This window comes from Sphaeramia orbicularis, chromosome 21 (assembly GCF_902148855.1).
Source record: "Sphaeramia orbicularis chromosome 21, fSphaOr1.1, whole genome shotgun sequence".
Lineage (NCBI taxonomy): Eukaryota > Metazoa > Chordata > Actinopteri > Kurtiformes > Apogonidae > Sphaeramia > Sphaeramia orbicularis.
This window is the reverse complement of record NC_043977.1, coordinates 2,037,793-2,060,718: the sequence shown is the minus strand read 5'-3', so window position 1 is coordinate 2,060,718 and position 22,926 is coordinate 2,037,793. Positions and strand designations below refer to the sequence as shown.

Below are 22,926 nucleotides of genomic sequence, written 5' to 3'. Positions count from 1 at the left end.
TAACGGGTTTATTAGGAGAACACTTTTCAGAAATGTATCCCACATGCTGCATGGTTTATGGTGCAGCAGCAGCGTCTGATGAGTACAGTTTAATGTGAAAACACACTCACATGGTTCGTCTGGTATCTCATTAACGACACTAATCCAAAAGACTTCGCTTGTTCCTGGAAAAAAAACGTGGGACTAGTGATGATTCATTACCGAAGTCAGTTAGAATCGTATGAAAGGTTGAAGAGCAGTCTGCAGGTTGGAGATGTCAGGTTCTAAATGTGTAAAACTGGAAATTAAAAGACAAATATGGTGTATTTACACAAACATTATAGGGAGACTTTCCAATCCAATCAGTCCAAAAACTTTATTTGGAAAGAACTTTAAAACAACCACAGTGGACCAAAGTGCAGTACAGAAAAAAAAAAAAATAAAATAAATAAAATAATAAAGTAAATACAAGAACAGATTAAAAGACATCGAAAAACTTTAAAATAAATAAATAAAAATACAGAAGAATAGATACAACCTAAATGAAAGAATAAAATACAAGAATAGATTAAAGACATAGAACTGTAAAAAATAAAAATAAATAAAAATAAAAAAAATAAAATTGTAGAGGAATAGATAAAACCTAAGTGAAAGAATAAATACAAGAATAGATTAAAAGACATAAAACAACTGTAAAATCAATCAATCAATCAATAAAAATACATAAGAATAAGATAAAACCTAAAAAAAGAATAAAACACATGAATAGATTAAAAACATAAAAAAAAAGCTGTACAATTAAAAACAGCAAAATCAGAACAAAAGTCTGACTTGTCTGCATTAAACCTGTTAAGTCTGAACCATTAAATCGTTGACAGAAAATTCCAGTCGTTTGAAACTGGAGTATTTATTGGTTCTTCTGAACAACTCCTTTTTTTTTTTTCCCAAATATCAATTTCCATGTATGAGTTTCAGTTTTGTATCGTATTTGATCCATCAGGTCTCAGTGCTCAATATTATTATTATTATTGAACAAACAAAAACATAGTAGAACACAAACATGTCTAACACATTGGTAATTCCTTTTCTAAATGGTCAAAGTTCTGCCTCCTTCCTCATTAATGACTTGAATTAAGCAAAGAAAATTCTTGAATTAAGCAAAACAAAATTTGAATTTAGCAAAAAAAAAATCTTGAATTAAGACAAAAAAAATCCTTAATCCTTTATTTAAGCAAAAAAAGTTGAGTCAAGCTAAAAAGATCTTTAATTAAGCAAAAAAAATAAATAAATTCTTGAATTTAACAAAAAAATGTGAATTAAGCAAAAAAAAAAAAAATTGTTGAAATAACCAAAAAAAAAAAAAGATCTTGAATTAAGCAAAAAAAAAATTTGAATTAAGCAAAAAAAAACATCTTGAGTTAAACAAAAAAATATTGAATTAAGGGGAAAAAAATCTGCCAATGGAACAAGTGAAAATGATCTTGGTCAGATTTGTTCAATCAGATTTCTAGAACTGTTGTCTTTAAATCACTTCTTTTATCTCAGTGTAAAGTTCCTCTGTAGGTGATTCTGTCTGATTTTAAGTGTGATGAGATTTTTGGACTAGAAATGAGACAAATGCTTGACCAGTGCTTGATAATGTGGAGTACTAACATCATGTCCCTTCATCATCAGCTGAGGATGTTTACATAATGGAAGATGATCTCAAAATGACAGTTTATTAATAATAATAAAAAAAAACTAACTAAATAAAACAATTCAACCTGCTCGTTGCTCTTTAAATCATATTATTCAGTATTGTGTTTTTCTTCAAAGGATCAGTGAAATAAAACCTGAGCCTCCTTTTCATTGGGTTACAGTTGAATTTATTTCTTAGTATTCAATGACATTAAAATGAGAATATAATCCATGGTCATGCCGTTTTCCCCGTGCTCCCTAAATGTTTGTAGACTCCTGGAAAACCCATCCTTTGTCTTTTCATTATGACAGAAGCAGTAAAGCTGTTGCCTTCTTTGTTTTAAGGGGAACGCTGGCCTCCTCCATCTCCAGTTGGACCTTTGCAGTTTCTCGACACCTGCAGAATGCTTGCAAAATGTGGACCTGTGTTCTTTTGTGTCTGACTGGGTCTTTTTTCTTGACGCCCTGTGGTGTCCCCCTTTCTTTGTGCGTCCATGTCAGACGTCCCAGGCCTCGGTAAACCGCATGAAACCGGAAACACAGACCGGCATCAGCTCTTCTGGGTCTGTTGTATTTCAACAAGTGAGAAGACTGTGTCAGTGTGGACAGCTGAGTGTCAAACCGACTTTAACCCTTAAAGACCCAGACCTCCTGCTGGGACACGCACGAAAAAGGAGGCTTTATGAAGGACTTAGCACCGGTCATTAGAACATCACCTTCTGGGTTTTGCATTTTTTAGTGAAAAACTGGTATTTTCATATATTTAATTCACCGATCATGTAGATGTTCGTTAAAGCTCAGATAAAGTTAAGGATTATTAGTTTTAAAAAAAAACATAAAACTGAAGAAAAGTGACTTTTAAAGCAAAATCTGTCATTAACTGAACCTAAACCCAGTGTGTCCATCACTGTCATTGATCAACTCCATGGGTTTACAACCTTATTTTGTTCATTTTTATTCATTTTACTTGATATTTTATTAATTTTTGGTCATTTTGTTACTTATTTTGCTTTTTTTCCTATATTTTGTTGTCCATTTTATAATTTTTCTTGAATTTTGTTCAGTTTGGGGCTTATTTAGTTCATGCTACTTATTATTTTGTTGATTTATCATTCATTTTTTGTTCATTTTATTCATTACTTTGGTTGTTTTTGTTCATTTTGCTGCTTTATTTTATTAATTTATATTTCCTTTTAGTTAATAATTGGCTCATTTTTTCCACACACATTCATTTTATGTATTATTTAATATATGTAAACCCAGTGTGTCCATCACTGTCTACTGATCCAACTCCGTGGGTTTTACTGGTGAATCCAGTGTTGGAGCAGATGACAGTGTTTCCACGGTAACTACACAGCCTCTGAACGTCCAAATATGGTCAATCTGATGACCATGAAAAGATGAAGAACTGTATTTGACACCAATTATTGACATGGATTGATAGGATTAGCGGTATCAACAGGAATAAACAGTCATTTCGATCAGTAGATGGTTTAGGTTAAAGGAGGACGTTTGGGTCTGTAAGGGTTAAATAAATATTTTTCCTGAATCACCCCAGTGTATCTAATTGGTTTTGTTTAAACCACTGGTGTTACTGGCCTGGGACCAGCAGTGGAGCATGTGTTTTTGGATGTGCCTGCCATGTGCACCTGCACCTGTGTGCATGTCCTGTTCTTGGTTCAGTTTCAGTGCATTCAGTTTGGTTTTGGTTTTGCATTTCCCCCCTTTACCTTATTTCTTCATTGTTTGACTTCGATTACACCTCTTTTTTCTCTTCTTTTCTTCAGTCTTTTGGTTTGAAAGGATTAACTGGTGCTTTCTTCTTCCTATTCTTTTGTTTCAGTAAAGGGACCCGGCAGAAAGTTAAGTCTGCCCACAGATCTTAAGACTGATCTTGGTACGGTAGGCGAAAGCCAGCAGTTTTCCTTTGAGTCATTTCAGTTTCTGCCTTTTGGTCACCTTTCCTAGACTTTTCTGTTGCTTTTTAGTGTTTTTTTGGATTCTTCCTTCAGATTTCTTCTCCTTTGGGTTCTTTTTGTCACTCTCTCTTCCCTTTTTCAACCAGCACATGAGACACTGTTCTGAAATACTGGTCCATTTTGCTGCTTTAATCTGTTTTTATTTTTTTATATCTGGTGTGTTTGTTTCTTCTACATTTGCAAGTGTTTCTAAAGGTGATTTCTGAACTCATGCCCATACTTAAATTCGAGGCTTGTCTTCCTTGCTTTGATCATGATTGGACCATCGTACCTAACCTCTGCTCCATCGACGGCTTGGCTCACAGGAGCGGATCACTCCTGTCCTCATTGTAACTTAGGGCGTCTCAAAAATCACTTTTCTCTTCAGATCATGGTGTTATTAAACCAGTTAATCTCCAACATGATAATAGCTTCCCAAAAAAATTTCAGCAAAATCCGTCAACGTTTGACCCCCCCACCGCAAGTATGAAGGGTCCATCAAAAAACGCCAAAACGCTCATTTTAACCCAGAAAATCACATATAAGGAGGTCTGAAGTGTCCACAAATGGCTTTTTCTGGTATTTTACAGCGTCCCTGTAATATCAACTTCACAGGTATTGTATCAGGTGAATTATAAGTGAAAATAAGGTGATTTAAGATAAAATAACTCACTTATAGGCTAAAACTGGAAATAGAAGAAGTTCAGAACAGTAAATCTAGTTGAACACAATGTCTGTTTTCTTAACCTCCTTTTCAGCAAAATACAGGTTTGAGTTCCAGACAAATAGAAGCTGAACACTGAAATAATAAAGATAAATACAAGATTTAAGGGTGCATAAATCACAGACTTTAATAATGGACATGGTTCTGATAATCTGGACATACTTTTATACATGTGCAGTTCACACTTTATTCAGATATTTCTCGCCCTAGAGTTTCTCTTCCATTTCTTCTGGAGAAACTCTGATAGCTGAAAAGGGGTTAAGGAAAACAGACATTGTGTGTTCTACTACATTTACTGTTCTGAACGTCTTTCTATTTCAAATTTTTAGCCTATAATAATGTTGAACCTTTGGATCTGCCACAAACATTCTCGAACAGTTCCTCCAGTAGACTGGGCTGATGATGCAGACTTTCAGAAGGAGGAGAAAACTGGGCATTCCACTAAAGCTGTCAATGATGTCTACTGACAGAGGGGCGGAGCTATTCCAGACTTCAACTGTAGCACGAACAACAAATGCAGATCACAAACAGTACTGGCAACAAGTTGTCAAAGAACACAGGAACATTTTTGTCATTTCAATAAACCAGCAGTGGTTGATGGACTTTCTAAGGAACATTTGTATGGTGAGTGTCAGTTTGATTTGGAGAATAAAATGACAGATTCTTCTAATCTGCCTTATTCATTTGGACAGTTCTGTTAGAGTATATACGACATCTGCACCTGTCTGGGACACCTCTAAATATGAATTAATTTGCATAATAATTTGGGCTTGAAGTAATTTGGCCACATATGGAACCAAATGCAGGGTTCGAATCCAGAGAATCTGAAAAACATTTTCGTGGACCACCCTAAGGGACGCTGTAAAATACCAGAACAAAGCAATTTGTTGACTCTTAAGACCTCGTTGTATGTGATTTCTGGGTTAAATGAGCGTTTTTTTGACATTTTTTGATGGGCCCTTCACACTTTGCGGTAGAGGGGGTCAAAACGTTGACAGATTTTGCTGAATTTTTTTGGGGTGGGGTGGGGGGGGGCTATTATCATGTTGGAGATTAACTGGTTTGAATAACACCATGAATCTGAAGAGAAAAGGGATTTTTGAGACGCTCTATTGTAACTGGACCATCTCCTCTCTTTGACTAATTCATGTGCATCCCAGACTCTGAGCGTTGGTTTCCCTCCCCCCTCCCCCCCCTTCTCATGCATCTCTGACTGTACACACCTCACATTCCAGGTTTCTCTTGCTCTGCTTCTGCAAGTGTCACACATGCTGTCGCCTCTTAAAGCTCCTGCTGCTTTTACACTAATGTGCCAGTACTTATTCCTGTTTTTGTCATTTAATTGCCTCTCTCTACCTGACAGGTACCAAAAAACTCTTTGATTTATTCTTCCTTTAAATCAGAAGTTTCTGTTTAACAAGAGGGACAGGTTTACGAGTCAGCGACATACGAACAGCAGCGAAAAACCACAGGGACATTCATTCCATATAAGGCAGACAGCAGGTGGATGCTGACACTGAAATAACAGAAGGGCTTATTCATGTTCAGGGGTTTTCTGGAACACTTTAACTGTGTCGACACATTTACAACAGAAGAAGGACAGCTGCATTTTCCATGACCATGATCTATCTGACCCCAGCAGAATAGAATAGAATAGAATAGAATAGAATAGAATAGAATAGAATAGAATAGAATAGAATAGAATAGGCTTTATTTTCACCCAGGCTGTGAATCCAAATTGCTGCTTCGTGTCAGTGACAGTGAACTATACGACTAAATACAATCACAATTAAATACAGACATGCATTAAGAATGTTTAAATATTACTGTTCAGTACAAATAATAAGAGCCAAAACCTGCCACTAATGTTCCAGTCCCAGTTGTGTGTGCTGAAGCTGGGCTCAGTGGGTGAGTATGAACCTGGAGCCAGCCACATGTTGGTTTAACCCTGAAAACATCTGAAGGTGTGAGAGCTGGAGCCTCCTGCAGTGTGTAGTCACATGACCAGGGAATGAACCGCAGGATCCAACATCTGTGTGTGTGTGTGGTGTGTGTGTGGTGTGTGTGTGTGTGTGTCCGAGTGGACATGGTGTGTGTTTGTGTGTGAAGGGAAGTGTGTGTTCTTATGTGTGTATGTGTGTGTGGGGGGGTGGAATGGTCAAATCATTTTTATTTCCCGTGGACCAATTTCCTGCCAGAACACAACAGAGGCAGACGAACCCTCCACTTGAATAAAGACCCACATTTAGGCAGACTGTGTGTTGCCTTCAGGTTGTCCCCTGGTAGTTGTAGTTTTTGGCAGCGCCTCGGTCCACCTGCTGTGAACTGGTCCTGTGTTCAGGAGGACTCCGTGGCACCTCGGGAGTTTCATCTTCACTTTCAGATTGAATAATTCAACAGTCGAGTGGGATTTTAATAAGAATCAGTGTCAGATACCACTGGTCTACAATGTTTTAGAAATGATCTGCCTCATTAAATGAGCTGAATGTTACCTATTTTAATCAGATTAAGTGTTAAACTAATGACCACAGTGCTGGTTTGCTGCTGTTTTCCAGGTACATGATGGTGTGTTCTAACACGTATATGTTGGTTTGTGTCCATTTATCCAATAGATGTGTAAATATTCCACTGATAGAACCTGTCCAGCCATGGATTGTCATGTGCACAGTGTTTGAAGTAGATCTGCCCCGCAGAAAAAGTCTGTACAAAAATAAGGAAAATTCAACTCATTATTGGGTTCAAATGTCTTATTTTAAGTAAAATTATCTGCCAGTGCAGGAAGAAAATCATACATAAGTTTTATAAAAATAAGAATTTATTATATAACAATTATGGAATGTTTAAATTTTTATTTTAATCAGAATATACTTGTTTCAAGTCTTCATAGAAAGATTTTATATATATATATGGTCTTATGAAGATGTAATGACTCAGTAGACATTTATATCAGCAAAACTGGATAAAACAAGTAAAACTATCTTGAAACAGTTCCTGCATCCTCCATCCTCATCCTCCAACAGTGGAGCTGGTTTTATTAGAAATATAGTTTAAATTAGATGTTAATATCTCAGTGGGCAGAACAAGAGGAAAATACTGGAACAACGTTCAAAGAATCTGAACAAGATTAAGTCTAAATAAGTAAATAAATTTTTAAAAATTATCTTTCAAGATAAATATTCCAAATTTAACTCAGTTTATCTGTCAGATATTTTTTTTTGCAGTGTCAGACTAATATTCCTTGGAGTAAAACCATTCTCTCGTTAATTTCCAATTTCACATTTTGACCCAAAAGTGTATCTGTTAAACTTCACCAGCCAGCATTTAGGACTGGATTAGTCTGGATCAGTGACTCGTCTGTGGTTAAAACCGTTGTAAACCAGTGATAGTCAGAGGACAGTGAGGGGAAAACCTCTGATATTTGGACCACATGAATTCCTTCTTGTAAAGTTCAGCTCTTGTTTCTTTTCTAAAGGCCGTAGTATGAACACACTGGAGGGCTGTTCATTACAGCTGCCTCGGCCACTTCTGTCCTGCTGATCAGACTACACTGAACACAATCAGCACAAGTTGTTTTTCTTTTCTTTTCGTTCTGTCTCATTAAGAGAGTGTGCTCTAACTAATTATTTCACACACACACAAACACCCACATGTTCTGTTATTACTTAAGGATGAAGTTGTCCAATAACCCCCCCCCCCCCCCCCAAAGGACAGAAAGAACAAGGAAGTATGGTGTGTGTGTTTCCAGTCGACTCATGACGTGCATTCCAATAAACAGGCAGATCCTTTCTATTTAATTAGTTATCTGTTCATTTGTTGTGTTTGTCCCAAACCCTCTGGGCTGAAAGAGGAAGAATCCAACAGTTCCTGCTAAAACTAGGATTCCGAACACTTCACACAAAATCAAACCAAATGGAACAAAGTGGAGATGAAAGAAGTGTTTTCCTCTTTAGTTTCATCTCTCTTTTCCTGGCACAGACTTGGTGAATCTCCTCCTCTCCATGTTCCTCTGCTCTGTTCCTCCTCCTTTCTGTTCACACTAAACTTCAGTCCACCTTCCAGCTCTCTCTCATCCTTCTGTCTCCTCCCTCTCTCCTTCGCCACCATCTTTCTTATTAACAGTCTGATTTTCCACATTGGCTTGTTCCTCTTATGCTGCACAGGTATCCAGCTTCACGGGGAGTGTAGTTTTCTACTGAGCTGTAAAATGAACGGATCCAAATCAGCTGAATAAAAACATGTCGTTGGACTCTGAACCTGTTCACCCATTGGCCGATCCACGTCTTATTCGGATGAAACCCACATGTGACTCATTAGTCGACTGCACCGACGCTGAAGACGGATACCGCAGCATTGGGAATGTGTTGAAAAGTGTCATTATTTCCCGTTTGCTAATGCTTTGCCGTTGTTACAGATCATGTCAATGGACATTGCACTAGCCCCACCTCCCAGCCCTGCTCGGCGGGGAAGCCTCGCGTCCCGGTGGGTCCTGAGGGGCCACGGCTTACCCGCAGAGGCCCCGGCCGACCGCCCTTCCGCAAGGCCCAGTCTGCTGCTTGCATGGAGATCTCTTTGCCTGTGTCCCACACTGAAGGTGTGTGCTTGTTCCTCCCAGCTCCCATCCCTAAAACCTCTAGAACATTCCCACCTCCTAACAAGTGCATGCCATCCTCTCCCTTTGGGGTAAGTGGATTTAGACCTGATACCATAGTTAACACAGGCAAGCGTATGCTAATGCAGGTGTGCAGCTTGAAAACCTCTCCCTAAAGTCTATATAACACCTGGATTCCAATATGAATAATTCATATGGTGCCTGTTTTATTAACCATAAAGACCCAGTGGTACTTTTAATTAAAAATGTTCTCTATATTTAACTTTCCTAATATGATTTACCTCCATTTACTGTTATATTATCCTCTTTATTTTGAGTTTTTTCAGTGCAAATTATGTATTTTCCTGTATTTAATTCACTGATCATGTAGATGTTCATTAAAGCTCAGATTAAAGGTGAAGGTTATTCATTCTAAAGTGTCTGACTGTAACTAGACCAGGTCACAGTCATAAAGTTTTAGCTGATTTTAGCATTAATAGTCACAAAACCTTGTGTAAATGTAGGGCTGGGCAAGTTAACGCGTTATTAACACATTCAATCACTCAATCAATCTTTATTTATGTAGCACTTTTCATACATTAACGGTGTAGCACAAAAATTAATAACACCGACAGTTTTTTTTTTTCTCTCCGTTAATGCCGTTTTATTCTAACTCCTATTCTTCTGCTTGTGTGCGTGTAGCGATTAGCTGCAGATAGACAAACAGGTTAACAAGAAAAGACGGACGCCCAAAACTTGTGTCCAAATCTGTTCCTGTAGACTCACTGTAAAACTGACACATACAAACAGAATCTGTCTGAGTTCTGTTCACTGCCTTAGTACATTTACATGGCATTATACATTTAAATGAATGGAAAAGATCACTAGCTCGATGCTAACTTGAATGGGAAAATCCACAGACACGCTAACGATTAGCATTTACAGATTAATTTAAGATTTACAACGTCTTTTTGTCCAGTAACAAAGGTTCATGTCAGAGATATTTGATACTATTCATTCTGACAACAACTGAACAGAAAATACTCACAGGCAAACGTTTTTGGGGCCATACAAACAGAGTGAAAGAAACGTGTCTGTTAGTTCCTTCTTATGTCTGAACTGACTACGGGAACACCTCAAGGACAAAGCGTACGTTAGTGACACTTATTCCCACCACTAGAGGGCCCCCTTTGTTTACTCTGAACACCTGAACATCACATATTATTGTTCTTATTAGTATTAGTACTGATTAGTGGGACTAAGACTCCTGTCAATCACTCACAACCGGAAATAAACATGTGTGGACATAAACATGTGTAACAGTAGCGGTCTGTTCCATGGACATTTTCATTGTAAATGTCTTCAGATGGTGGGGGGGAGAAGGACACAGGTGTTTGGAAGCATGACATGTGCAATTATTTTTATCAGCGGAAGTACTGCAGTCTGAGATATCACTGAAAGGAAATACACACTGTTGATGCCGGCAAACCCCCCCCCCCCATATAACTATGCGATTCACGGTGATTAATTGCAGAAGTCCACGCGATTAATTGCGATTAAAAATTTTAATCGCTGCCCAGCACTAGTAAAATGTAATTTTTAACACTTTATCAGACTTTACCAAACACATGCAGCGTTCAGGCAGAGACATAAACATTAGCTCCTCGTCTGTATGAACTAAAACATAAACCAAATAAACATTCTTAACTCTTCTCATCATTCTGATTGGATTTGGATTACAGTAAAAAAAAAATTTAAAGCTTCAGCCACATCTAAAAACTAGAAAAGCACTTGTAGAGCGTAGACCTCCGCCAAGGCAGTTCAGTCCCCCCCCCCAATCACCACCAAAATGTAATCATTTGTTCCTTGTGCCAGTATCAACATTTCCTGAAAACTTCATCCAAATCCGTCCATAACTTTTGGAGTTATCTTGCTAACAGACAAACAGACAAACGCAGATGAAAACATAACCTCCTTGGCGGACGTAAAAACACTTCTGTTTTGTTCTTGCTTATATTTTCAGGTAAAGCTCATTTTATATTTATGACAAATATATTATGTCTCCCACCAACCTACCTTAGTATAGGTCAAAAAAAAAAAAAGTTTGCATCATTTGTTTCTTCACTTTCATAAACCTGATTACTGAAGCTACCAGGCCTCATATAAAAGTGTCAGAGTTGGAGAGGTCCAGTTCCATAAACCAAACTGAAAGAATCCATTGACCTTCAGCAGATTTTCAAACCAGTTCCTGTTTCCACCTCCGTCAGTCTAAACCAGTGCACCTTGCATTAGCATCACCGTGGAACATTGACCAACAGGAGCTGCCTGCTTAGAATGCAAGACACGCTCCTTGCATTGTGTCCCTGTTTCTGTTGCTTGTGTCGACCATGTCCCGGGCCTGAAGGTCGGTGCAATATTCAGTGTTTTAATCGATCATGTGACCTTCTCCAGTGCCTTTTGTTTTTTCGGGCTGTTTTTCTTCTTGCTTTCATTTCACTTTAAATGACGTACTGAGGTCTTAACAGAGACACTGACTGCATTACATTTCCACGCACTAATACTGCAGTTTCTGCCCCAGTCTGACATGAACAGCTTCCACCCTCCATCTGTTTTCTTTGCATCAAACGTTTCTTTTTTACACCAGTGTTGGACTTGTTTGACTGAACAAACTCTGCCTCCTTCTGTCATTGCTTCAACCACCTTCTAGAAAATGTTCATGCTGCATTATTTAAGTACACTGCAAAAATCTAAATCTGACCAAGTGTATTTGTCTCATTTCTAGTCCAAATATCTCATCACACTTAAAATCAGACAGAATCACCTACAGAGGAACTTTACAGTGAGATATAAGAACTGATTTATAGACAGTAGATCTGGAAAATCTGAGTTCAACAATCTGAACAAGATAATTTTCACTGTCCATTGGCAGATTTTTTTGCTTTATTCAAGTTTTTTTTCCGCTTAATTCAAGATTTTTTTGTGCTTAATTCAACTTTTTTTTTTTGCTTAATTCAACTTTTTTTTTTCTTAATTCAAGCAAAAATCTCTGCCATTGGAACAAGTGAAAATTATCTTGGTCAGATTTGTTGAAATCAGATTTTCCAGATCTACTGTCTATAAATCAGTTCTTATATCTCACTGAAAAGTTATTCTTGAGGTGATTGTGTCTTATTTTAAGTGTGATCAGATATTTGGATTAGAAATGAGAAAAATACACTTAGTAAGACTTAGATTTTTGCAGTGTATGTTCTAAAATGATTGGAATCCAATTCTGTCCAAAGGTTTAGGGGTCAATAAGTTCAAAGGTTATTCTCTTTATGAGTGGTATCCACAGTGGGTCCCTCTACAGGTCAGGTCATGTGTCTGCAGTCCTTCAGAATGGACCTCCTCTTCTCCTTTTTTCTGTTTTATAGCAGCTGGTTTCCAGTGTTTTAGGGCTTTACCTTCACATACTGTGTTTGACTGTGGATCAGAGTTAATGTTCCCTCACTGACAAAGCCCAGAATAGACCAAATAAGTGCAAATTCCAAAAACTCAGATTGACTGAACCATGCGTTCCACAGTTCCTAGTACTCAGATGTACCCTCAGAATGGTCCAGAAGGCCAGTGGAACCTCTTGGCTGTGCAGTGGAATGGAAGGGACCAGAAATGTCAGTAGAAGAGATTGTTAAAGCAGCAGCAGTACCCCCTCATTTGGTGCAAAATCACAGTTATTTTAAAAAATAAAAAATAAAAAATTATACATATATATATATATATATATATATATATTATATATATATATATATATATTATATATATATATATATATATTAGAAATACATTTAATGGCAGATATTCAGGTGGACAGAAATGCTTCATGGATTAACTCAGTAGTTTTCATCCTTTTTTGGCTCCTGACCCCATTTTGCCATCACAAATTTCTGGCGACCCCAGACATTCACATCTGAGACATTTGTTTTTGAACATGTAATAGTTTGCTATACTATGTTGCAAATAAATGTTAATGTTAGAGGACGTTTAGTCTATATAATGTGTATTATTGTGGACAGAGGCAGTAAACCCAGGTGTAGATTACTGCACAAAGGCTCAGGATCTGTCCAGTCAGTCCAGCTGGGATTTACAAGGAGGACAATTAATACTGAACAAACAAGAACTGAAACTATGAATTATGAAAGAGCTGCAGCATCTGAAACTGACCACACTGAACATTTGACACACAAACAGAACCACAGTGCTGCAGTTTCACAACCACAGTTTGTCTCATGGATTGGGATTGGCTCTGTCAACTCACCATATGTTTTTATTTGTAAGTTTTTATTTTTATCAATGACTAGAAATTTCAGGTGACCCCATTTGAATTCCAGGCGACCCCATGTGGGGTCCCGACCCCAAGGTTGAAAAACACTGGATTAACTATTAAAAAGCAGTAAAGGTGAATGGTGCGTCCCCCTATCAGCTCCTGGTAAGTACACAATGACCCCTTTGATTTGAGACAAACTCTGTTATTTCCATAGTGTTGTGTATCTACGTGGTGAACTAATGAAGCACAACTGTGGCACCGCTTCCTGTTGTAGAGAAATGAGTTTTACTGTATTAACGAGGTCTCTGAAGATCCAAGTCAGCAACTGCTCTAATGTTAGACAACGGGTTTAATTGTGCAGGATTTTCAGCTTTAATGTAAACAGGTGAGCTGCATAAAACACACACCATCACACAGTTGAAATTTACTGGAGAGACCAAAGCTGTTCCAGTACCAGGCTGTAAACAGTTCAGTTCTGCTGGAAAGTCCATTTTAACCCTTTCATGCACAGTGGTCACTCCAGTGGACAGTTCTTCTCCAGCTGTTCTCTTGTATATTCATGGGTTTGGTTGTTTTAGTTCCATACCAGCCAACACAGTGGACACTCATGCACCATCCTAAACACTGACATTCAGACCAGTACTGTAACTTTGCTGTTCTTGATAAACCTGATCTGCACTAACATGTTTGAGTGTAAATGAATTGCTAGTTGTTATTAAACTGTTTAGACTGTAATTAATTTCCTAAACAAATTGTTTTTTTCTTTTCTTTTTTTTTTTTTTGCATATTGTCTCCATAAAGTGAGTAATAACTAGTATTAGAGTATGTTAAAATGTGGGAAAAAACATCAGATTGGCTGCATTAAAATGTTTTTATTCCATAGTTTTCACACAGTATATCACTTTCTGATATTGCGTTTTAAATACATGTTTCTTTGCTTCAGAAATTAAAGACAATAGTGTCCAGCTGAGTGGACATTTTTGCAACTCCTTAAAAAATAGTGTACATTAAAAAAAATCTGTCACATTGTTTTTTTCCATGCCTAAAGAGGAAGAAAAACAGTCAGGAAAAAACATGTTGACTAAGGTTTTCATAATTCATGCATAAAAGGGTTAAAGTGGGACTATGGGGAGGGACCCACTTTTGGAGTCGGCCCCCCAGTGGACATCCAAGGAACAACAGCTTTGGTGACTTCAGCGTTGGCTTCACTTTTCAGCTCTGAAGGTTGATGCACAAGACACTTTTCACTGTCGCTGTAGTATGGGGTTAAAACAAACAAACAAACAAAAAGCACCTCTGGGTGGTTTGTTTGTTTGTTTGTATTGGATGGATGTCCGTGTAAATGTAGTCACTGGCTGTATTTATCCTTAATTTAATTTAATCCTTAAAGTATTATAATCCATGCTCTATAGTCTCAGTATTATACAGTCCCTCTAGGATTTCGCTGACTTTTTTTTTTATTGTTGTGGACTAAAATGCCTGATTTTGTGGCTGCTTTTCCAAAAAACTTTCGATGAAAGTTGTGATGATTTGAGGCTTCTTTTATTAAAGTCATTGGAACATGGGCATTTACAAATGACCTAGAACAGTCTTTTTTGTGTTTTTAGCCTTAAAAAGCACCAGGAAGCAATGATTTTAAACAAAACAGGCTTTTTTTTTCATTCATTCATTTATTTGTTTTGAGCAGAAGAAAAAATTAAACATTTTTTGTGTATATGGAACTAATATCAGAGCAAATACATTAATAAATGAAGGTGATCAAGACAAAATGTCAATTGCCATGTACACTGGTAATAAAATAAATTCAATATGTTCTGCTCAAAAAGGAGTGGGAAGAAGAAAACTGATTAAATCCCACCCCCATCTCACATTTATACAACAAAACACATGACTTTTGCTTCCTTCATGATATAGTAGAATACTTTTGATTAGGGTTAAATGGGTTACATGCACACACACAGACAGACACACACACACACACACACATACACACACACACACACACACAGACACATACACAATACAGAAAAAGGAAAGCGTGCCTCCACAGGTTCTTTCTTCTTCTCTTCTATTGCCTTATAGAGTATATCTGTGCTAACTTTGATCCTTTCAGCTCCTGCTCTTGTTCTGGATCCATCAGCCTCTGTCATTGGGACTTATCTCGTCTGTCCTCTTCCAGTTTCAGCCGTTCTCTTTGCATGTTTTGCAGTTGAAAAGTGTCCGTGGAGCGGAGACTTTCATTTGTGTTCCACCACAGAACAGTATACTTCCACTTTGGTGTAACACATCTGGAAACTGACTTGCATGAACTTTGGCAGTGATGTTTGCTGGTAAATGTGGGCGTTATGCGTCGCACATGTCTTCATCTTCTCAAACGTCAACAAGGGAGTGAACGTGATGACGTACATGTCACGTAGAGGGGGGTGGGAGATAGGGAACTAAGGTGATTGGTCAAATTTGCAGAAAATTCGCGGTGATTGGACGAAATTGCAGCGCCACGCAGAATTTGCGGTGATTGGTTGAATTTGCGTTAATAGTTGCGATTGCAACATTGCAAATTCCTGGAGGGACTGATTATAATGGATGCTCTATAATCTCAGTATTATAATCCATGCCTATAATCTCAGTATTATAATCCATGCCTATAGTCTCAGTATTATAATCCATGCCTATAGTCTCAGTATTATAATCCATGCCTATAGTCTCAGTATTATAATCCATGCCTATAGTCTCAGTATTATAATCCATGCCTATAGTCTCAGTATTATAATCCATGCCTATAATCTCAGTATTATAATCCATGCCTATAGTCTCAGTATTATAATCCATGCCTATAATCTCAGTATTATAATCCATGCCTATAATCTCAGTATTATAATCCATGCCTATAGTCGCAGTATTATAATCCATGCCTATAGTCGCAGTATTATAATCCATGCCTATAATCTCAATATTATAATCCATGCCTATAATCTCAATATTATAATCCATGCCTATAATCTCAGTATTATAATCCATGCTTATAATATCAGTATTATAATCCATGCCTATAATCTCAGTATTATAATCCATGCCTATAATCTCAGTATTATAATCCATGCCTATAGTCTCAGTATTATAATCCATGCCTATAGTCTCAGTATTATAATCCATGCCTATAATCTCAGTATTATAATCCATGCCTATAGTCTCAGTATTATAATCCATGCCTATAATCTCAGTATTATAATCCATGCCTATAGTCTCAATATTATAATCCATGCCTATAATCTCAATATTATAATCCATGCCTATAATCTCAGTATTATAATCCATGCCTATAATCTCAGTATTATAATCCATGCCTATAGTCTCAGTATTATAATCCATGCCTATAGTCTCAGTATTAAAATCCATGCCTATATTCTCAGTATTATAATCCATGCCTATAATCTCAATATTATAATCCATGCCTATAATCTCAGTATTATAATCCATGCCTATAGTCTCAGTATTATAATCCAAGCCTATAATCTCAGTATTATAATCCATGCCTATAATCTCAGTATTATAATCCATGCCTATAATCTCAGTATTATAATCAATGCCTATAGTCGCAGTATTATAATCCATGCCTATAGTCTCAGTATTATAATCCATGCCTATAGTCTCAGTATTATAATCCATGCCTATAGTCTCAGTATTATAATCCATGCCTATAGTCTCAGTATTATAATCCATGCCTATAATCTCAGTATTATAATCCATGCCTATAGTCTCAGTATTATAATCCATGCCTATAGTCTCAGTATTATAATCCATGCCTATAGTCTCAGTATTATAATCCATGCCTATAATCTCAGTATTATAATCCATGCCTATAATCTCAGTATTATAATCCATGCCTATAATCTCAGTATTATAATCCATGCCTATAATCTCAGTATTATAATCCATGCCTATAATCTCAGTATTATAATCCATGCCTATAATCTCAGTATTATAATCCATGCCTATAGTCTCAGTATTATAATCAATGCCTATAGTCTCAGTATTATAATCCATGCCTATAGTCTCAGTATTATAATCCATGCCTATAATCTCAATATTATAATCCATGCCTATAATCTCAGTATTATAATCCATGCCTATAGTCTCAGTATTATAATCCAAGACTATAATCTCAGTATTATAATCCATGCCTATAATCTCAGTATTATAATCCATGCCTATAATCTCAGTATTATAATCCATGCCTATAGTCTCAGTATTATAATCCATGCCTAAAGTCTCAGTATTATAATCCATGCCTATATTCTCAGTATTATAATCCATGCCTATAGTCTCAGTATTATAATCCATGCCTATAGTCTCAGTATTATAATCCATGCCTATAATCTCAGTATTATAATCCATGCCTATAATCTCAGTATTATAATCCATGCCTATAATCTCAGTATTATAATCCATGCCTATAATCTCAGTATTATAATCCAAGACTATAATCTCAGTATTATAATCCAAGACTATAATCTCAGTATTATAATCCATGCCTATAATCTCAGTATTATAATCCATGCCTATAATCTCAGTATTATAATCCAAGCCTATAATCTCAGTATTATAATCCATGCCTATAATCTCAGTATTATAATCCATGCCTATAATCTCAGTATTATAATCCATGCCTATAGTCTCAGTATTATAATCCATGCCTAAAGTCTCAGTATTATAATCCATGCCTATATTCTCAGTATTATAATCCATGCCTATAGTCTCAGTATTAGGGTTAGTAGGGTTAGTATTATAATCCATGCCTATATTCTCAGTATTATAATCCATGCCTATAGTCTCAGTATTATAATCCATGCCTATAGTCTCAGTATTATAATCCATGCCTATAATCTCAGTATTATAATCCATGCCTATAGTCTCAGTATTATAATCCATGCCTAAAGTCTCAGTATTATAATCCATGCCTATATTCTCAGTATTATAATCCATGCCTATAGTCTCAGTATTAGGGTTAGTAGGGTTAGTATTATAATCCATGCCTATATTCTCAGTATTATAATCCATGCCTATAGTCTCAGTATTATAATCCATGCCTATAGTCTCAGTATTATAATCCATGCCTATAATCTCAGTATTATAATCCATGCCTATAGTCTCAGTATTATAATCCATGCCTATAATCTCAGTATTATAATCCAAGCCTATAATCTCAGTATTATAATCCATGCCTATAATCTCAGTATTATAATCCATGCCTATAATCTCAGTATTATAATCCATGCCTATAATCTCAGTATTATAATCCATGCCTATAATCTCAGTATTATAATCCATGCCTATAGTCTCAGTATTATAATCCATGCCTATAATCTCAGTATTAAAATCCATGCCTATAGTCTCAGTATTATAATCCATGCCTATAATTTCAATATTATAATCCATGCCTATAATCTCAGTATTATAATCCATGCCTATAATCTCAGTATTATAATCCATGCCTATAGTCTCAGTATTATAATCCAAGACTATAATCTCAGTATTATAATCCATGCCTATAATCTCAGTATTATAATCCATGCCTATAATCTCAGTATTATAATCCAATCCTATAATCTCAGTATTATAATCCATGCCTATAATCTCAGTATTATAATCCATGCCTATAATCTCAGTATTATAATCCATGCCTATAGTCGCAGTATTATAATCCATGCCTATAGTCTCAGTATTATAATCCATGCCTATAATCTCAGTATTATAATCCATGCTTATAATCTCAGTATTATAATCCATGCCTATAATCTCAGTATTATAATCCATGCCTACAGTCTCAGTATTATAATCCATGCCTATAGTCGCAGTATTATAATCCATGCCTATAGTCTCAGTATTATAATCCATGCCTATAATCTCAGTATTATAATCCAAGCCTATAATCTCAGTATTATAATCCATGCCTATAGTCTCAGTATTATAATCCATGCCTATAGTCTCAGTATTATAATCCATGCCTATAATCTCAGTATTATAATCCATGCCTATAATCTCAGTATTATAATCCATGCCTATAATCTCAGTATTATAATCCATGCCTATAGTCTCAGTATTATAATCCATGCCTATAATCTCAGTATTATAATCCATGCCTATAGTCTCAGTATTATAATCCATGCCTATAGTCTCAGTATTATAATCCATGCCTATAATCTCAGTATTATAATCCATGCCTATAATCTCAGTATTATAATCCATGCCTATAGTCTCAGTATTATAATCCATGCCTATAGTCTCAGTATTATAATCCATGCCTATAATCTCAGTATTATAATCCATGCCTATAATCTCAGTATTATAATCCATGCCTATAATCTCAGTATTATAATCCATGCCTATAATCTCAGTATTATAATCCATGCCTATAGTCTCAGTATTATAATCCATGCCTATAATCTCAGTATTATAATCCATGCCTATAATCTCAGTATTATAATCCATGCCTATAATCTCAGTATTATAATCCATGCCTATAATCTCAGTATTATAATCCATGCCTATAATCTCAGTATTATAATCCATGCCTATAATCTCAGTATTATAATCCATGCCTATAGTCTCAGTATTATAATCCATGCCTATAGTCTCAGTATTATAATCCATGCCTATAATCTCAGTATTATAATCCATGCCTATAATCTCAGTATTATAATCCATGCCTATAGTCTCAGTATTATAATCCATGCCTATAGTCTCAGTATTATAATCCATGCCTATCATCTCAGTATTATAATCCATGCCTATAATCTCAGTATTATAATCCATGCCTATAATCTCAGTATTCCACCAAACAGAACAGACGTGTGAATCTGTGGTGACGCCGGTGCAGAATAATCCTCCGTGTCGCGCCTGTCGCAGCCTCACTTTCACTCTGCCGTTCTGACATTCTCTTTGACACTTATGACATTTCTGTTTCTTCCATCTGAACTGCTTTTATTCACACTGGGACTTGAACCCCCCTCCATCTAAAAATGGATCGTCCCAGCGGGTGGCGTGTCCCCATGATCAGTGCGGAAATTGCTTTTTGTGCGTCTGTACATAAGCCATGACATTTGTGTGTGCTGTGGACCAGTTCGTATTGGGTTGTTTTGGAGCTAGTTTTTCAATATTGCTGTCTTAAATCTAATGACCAAACACAGACGTCAACCTTAATTAGACATTTTTCCTCTTATTTGCACACATATATAAAACTTGACGGGCTTGCTATTAGATTTACTTGACTCTGCACTTTGACAGGATGTGACATCTAAAAACAAAATGAGGTAAAGTGACAGCCTCAAACTGCAGTCCTACATCATCATTCTGAAATGTCGACTTCAGCACCGACACAGAAGTATGGTTAATTACAGGCATGAGACCGTGCACTCCGACGATCACAGCAGGTCTGACACTTCCTTATTACGTTCGACTTGTGTTTCTGTGGCCTGGGCTCACAACTGAAGTGACAGATGACAGTACCTGGACTTATTTACACTTTACGGTTAATGATGACACTGCTGTTGGACTGAATTTTTCTGAGGACGGTGAAATTGAAAGGTGCAGACGCCGGACAAAGGGGACGATCCGTTCACCCAGACAGATGTGATGATTGGCCCTGGAGCTACAGAAGCTGATTAGAGCGGCACTGTTCCAGTTTTAGGTGGAGATCAGGGAAAGTGAGTGAGTTTGTCATTTTCAGCAGTGGATTGTCACGTATACTTTCATTCATGATCATCATTTTATGGACGTGACTGTGTACAGATTAATGCCCTTGACCTTTAAATCTGGGATCATTTAAAGGTGAAATTCAATTAAAGGTGAAATTCAGATATAAGTTAACCCTTTCATGCACAGTGGACAGTTCTTCTCCAGCCGTTCTCTTGTATATTCATGGGTTTTGTTGTTTTAGTTCCAGATCAGCCAACACAGTGGACACTACAGCACCATCCCATAATACACTTTAATTAGTACCGTTCTTGTAACTTTGCAGTTCGTGAGAAACCTGATCTGTAGCAACATATTTGATTGTAAATCAATTGCTAATTGTTACTAGACTGTAATTAACAGTTGTTGTTTTTTTTAAGTTGTTGTGTTTTGTTGTTTTTTTGCATATTGTTTGAGTAATAAGTACTATTAGAGTATGTTAAAATGTGAGAAAACATCAGATTAGCAGCATTTAAAAAAAAATTATTTCATAGTTTTCACACAGTATGACAGTAAATATGTTTCTTTGCTTCAAAAATTAAATGCATGGTGACAAGCTGAGTGGACATTTTTGTAAGGTTCATTAAAAAAAAAATTCAATCACATTGTTTTTTCATACCTGAAGAGGAATAAAAATACTCAGGGAAAAAAAATCTTGATTAAGGTTCTCATAATTCATGCATGAAAGGGTTAAGGATAAAATTAAAATGGAAAGGTGAACATGTAACACAGGTCGAGGCTTTAACAACATAGTTTCCCCATATTTTATGACCATATGCTGTAGAGTTATGACACATTGAAATAACATTTCATAGATAGATAGATGTTTGGGTTCTTCTCTGAAACTGGGTTTATTTCAGTATCTGTCACTGTTCCATCTGTTTAGACCCAATAATCAAAGGTAAATGTAGACAGATTTCCCCCAGGATGGACCTAATGATGACCTCAGAGAAATGCACAAAAATTATCCTCTTGTTCTGAGCCATCCCATAATTAATGAATTTATAATCAAATATTGGGTCCAAAAATAGGACCTAAATATGGACACATTAAACCCTCTGCGTCTGTTTCATCCAGTTTTATCCAAACTCCACAGTTTGAACAGCACTAACTATAGTCTGTCTGAGCATTTGGACCAGTTTGTGAGACAGAACCTATTTTTCATAAACCCACTGTAAAAAATATCTGTTTATTGTGTGATTACAAAACTAACTAAAATGGATAAAAATTATGGATAAAATTCCCTTTGTTTCCGTCTTTGTCAACGTCGGATTGATATGAAATCGGTTTATTTAGCTCGAGGCACCATACGACACTTTTTGCTCCGTCACTTGTGTTCACTTGTGGTTTCCAGTCGTCTTGTGGTCCCCACTCTACCTGGAAACATGGAGACTAAAGTTGGGAGAAAGTTCTGCGTGGGATTTATTTGAATATGACGGCGAGGAAGATAAAAGATATGAAAAAACTAAAGTTAATACTGAAACTAAACTAAAACTAAACATTTAGGGAAAAAAATGAAAACTAATAAAACCTAGCAAACCGGCTCTAAAAACTAATTCAAACGAACTGAATTAGAGAAAAAGACTAAATCAAACTAAACTATAATGAAAATTCCAAAACTATTAGAAGCTCGCTGTGAACATGCACCAGTGTGACTCATCACAGATGGATCCGGTAACACTGTATGAATCTAACCAAAGAAGGGTGGTGTTCGGTTTACTCCGCCACAGCTGACCCCTCTCCACCACTTCTGCAATTAGATTCACGTTACGATCTTCATCAGCCTCATTATACGACAGTGACCCGGAGCTCGGAGAGGGAAGCAGGTCTTCATTAGCATCAACGGAATGTTTTATTAAAGCCACAGCCAGGGCCACAACTGTTTAATCACCCAAACAGATGTCGGCTGGGGTTGAAATCCCAGGTTTCTGCCGCTTATTTAATGCATCTGTAACCTTTAAACGTA

The 22,926-nt window shown here is 36.6% G+C and overlaps 1 protein-coding gene across 1 annotated transcript in view; it reads left to right on the top strand.

Moving 5' to 3' along the window:
• The first annotated feature begins 2,150 nt into the window (after positions 1 to 2,150).
• LOC115412793 (syntaxin-binding protein 5-like) overlaps positions 2,151 to 22,926 on the top strand; it is a 57,305-nt gene continuing 36,529 nt past the window's right edge. The window contains exons 1-3 of the mRNA XM_030125453.1: positions 2,151 to 2,172; positions 3,500 to 3,553; positions 8,750 to 8,929. Of these exons, the coding sequence (XP_029981313.1) occupies positions 2,151 to 2,172; positions 3,500 to 3,553; positions 8,750 to 8,929 (256 nt within the window). The remainder of the gene's footprint in view (positions 2,173 to 3,499; positions 3,554 to 8,749; positions 8,930 to 22,926) is intronic.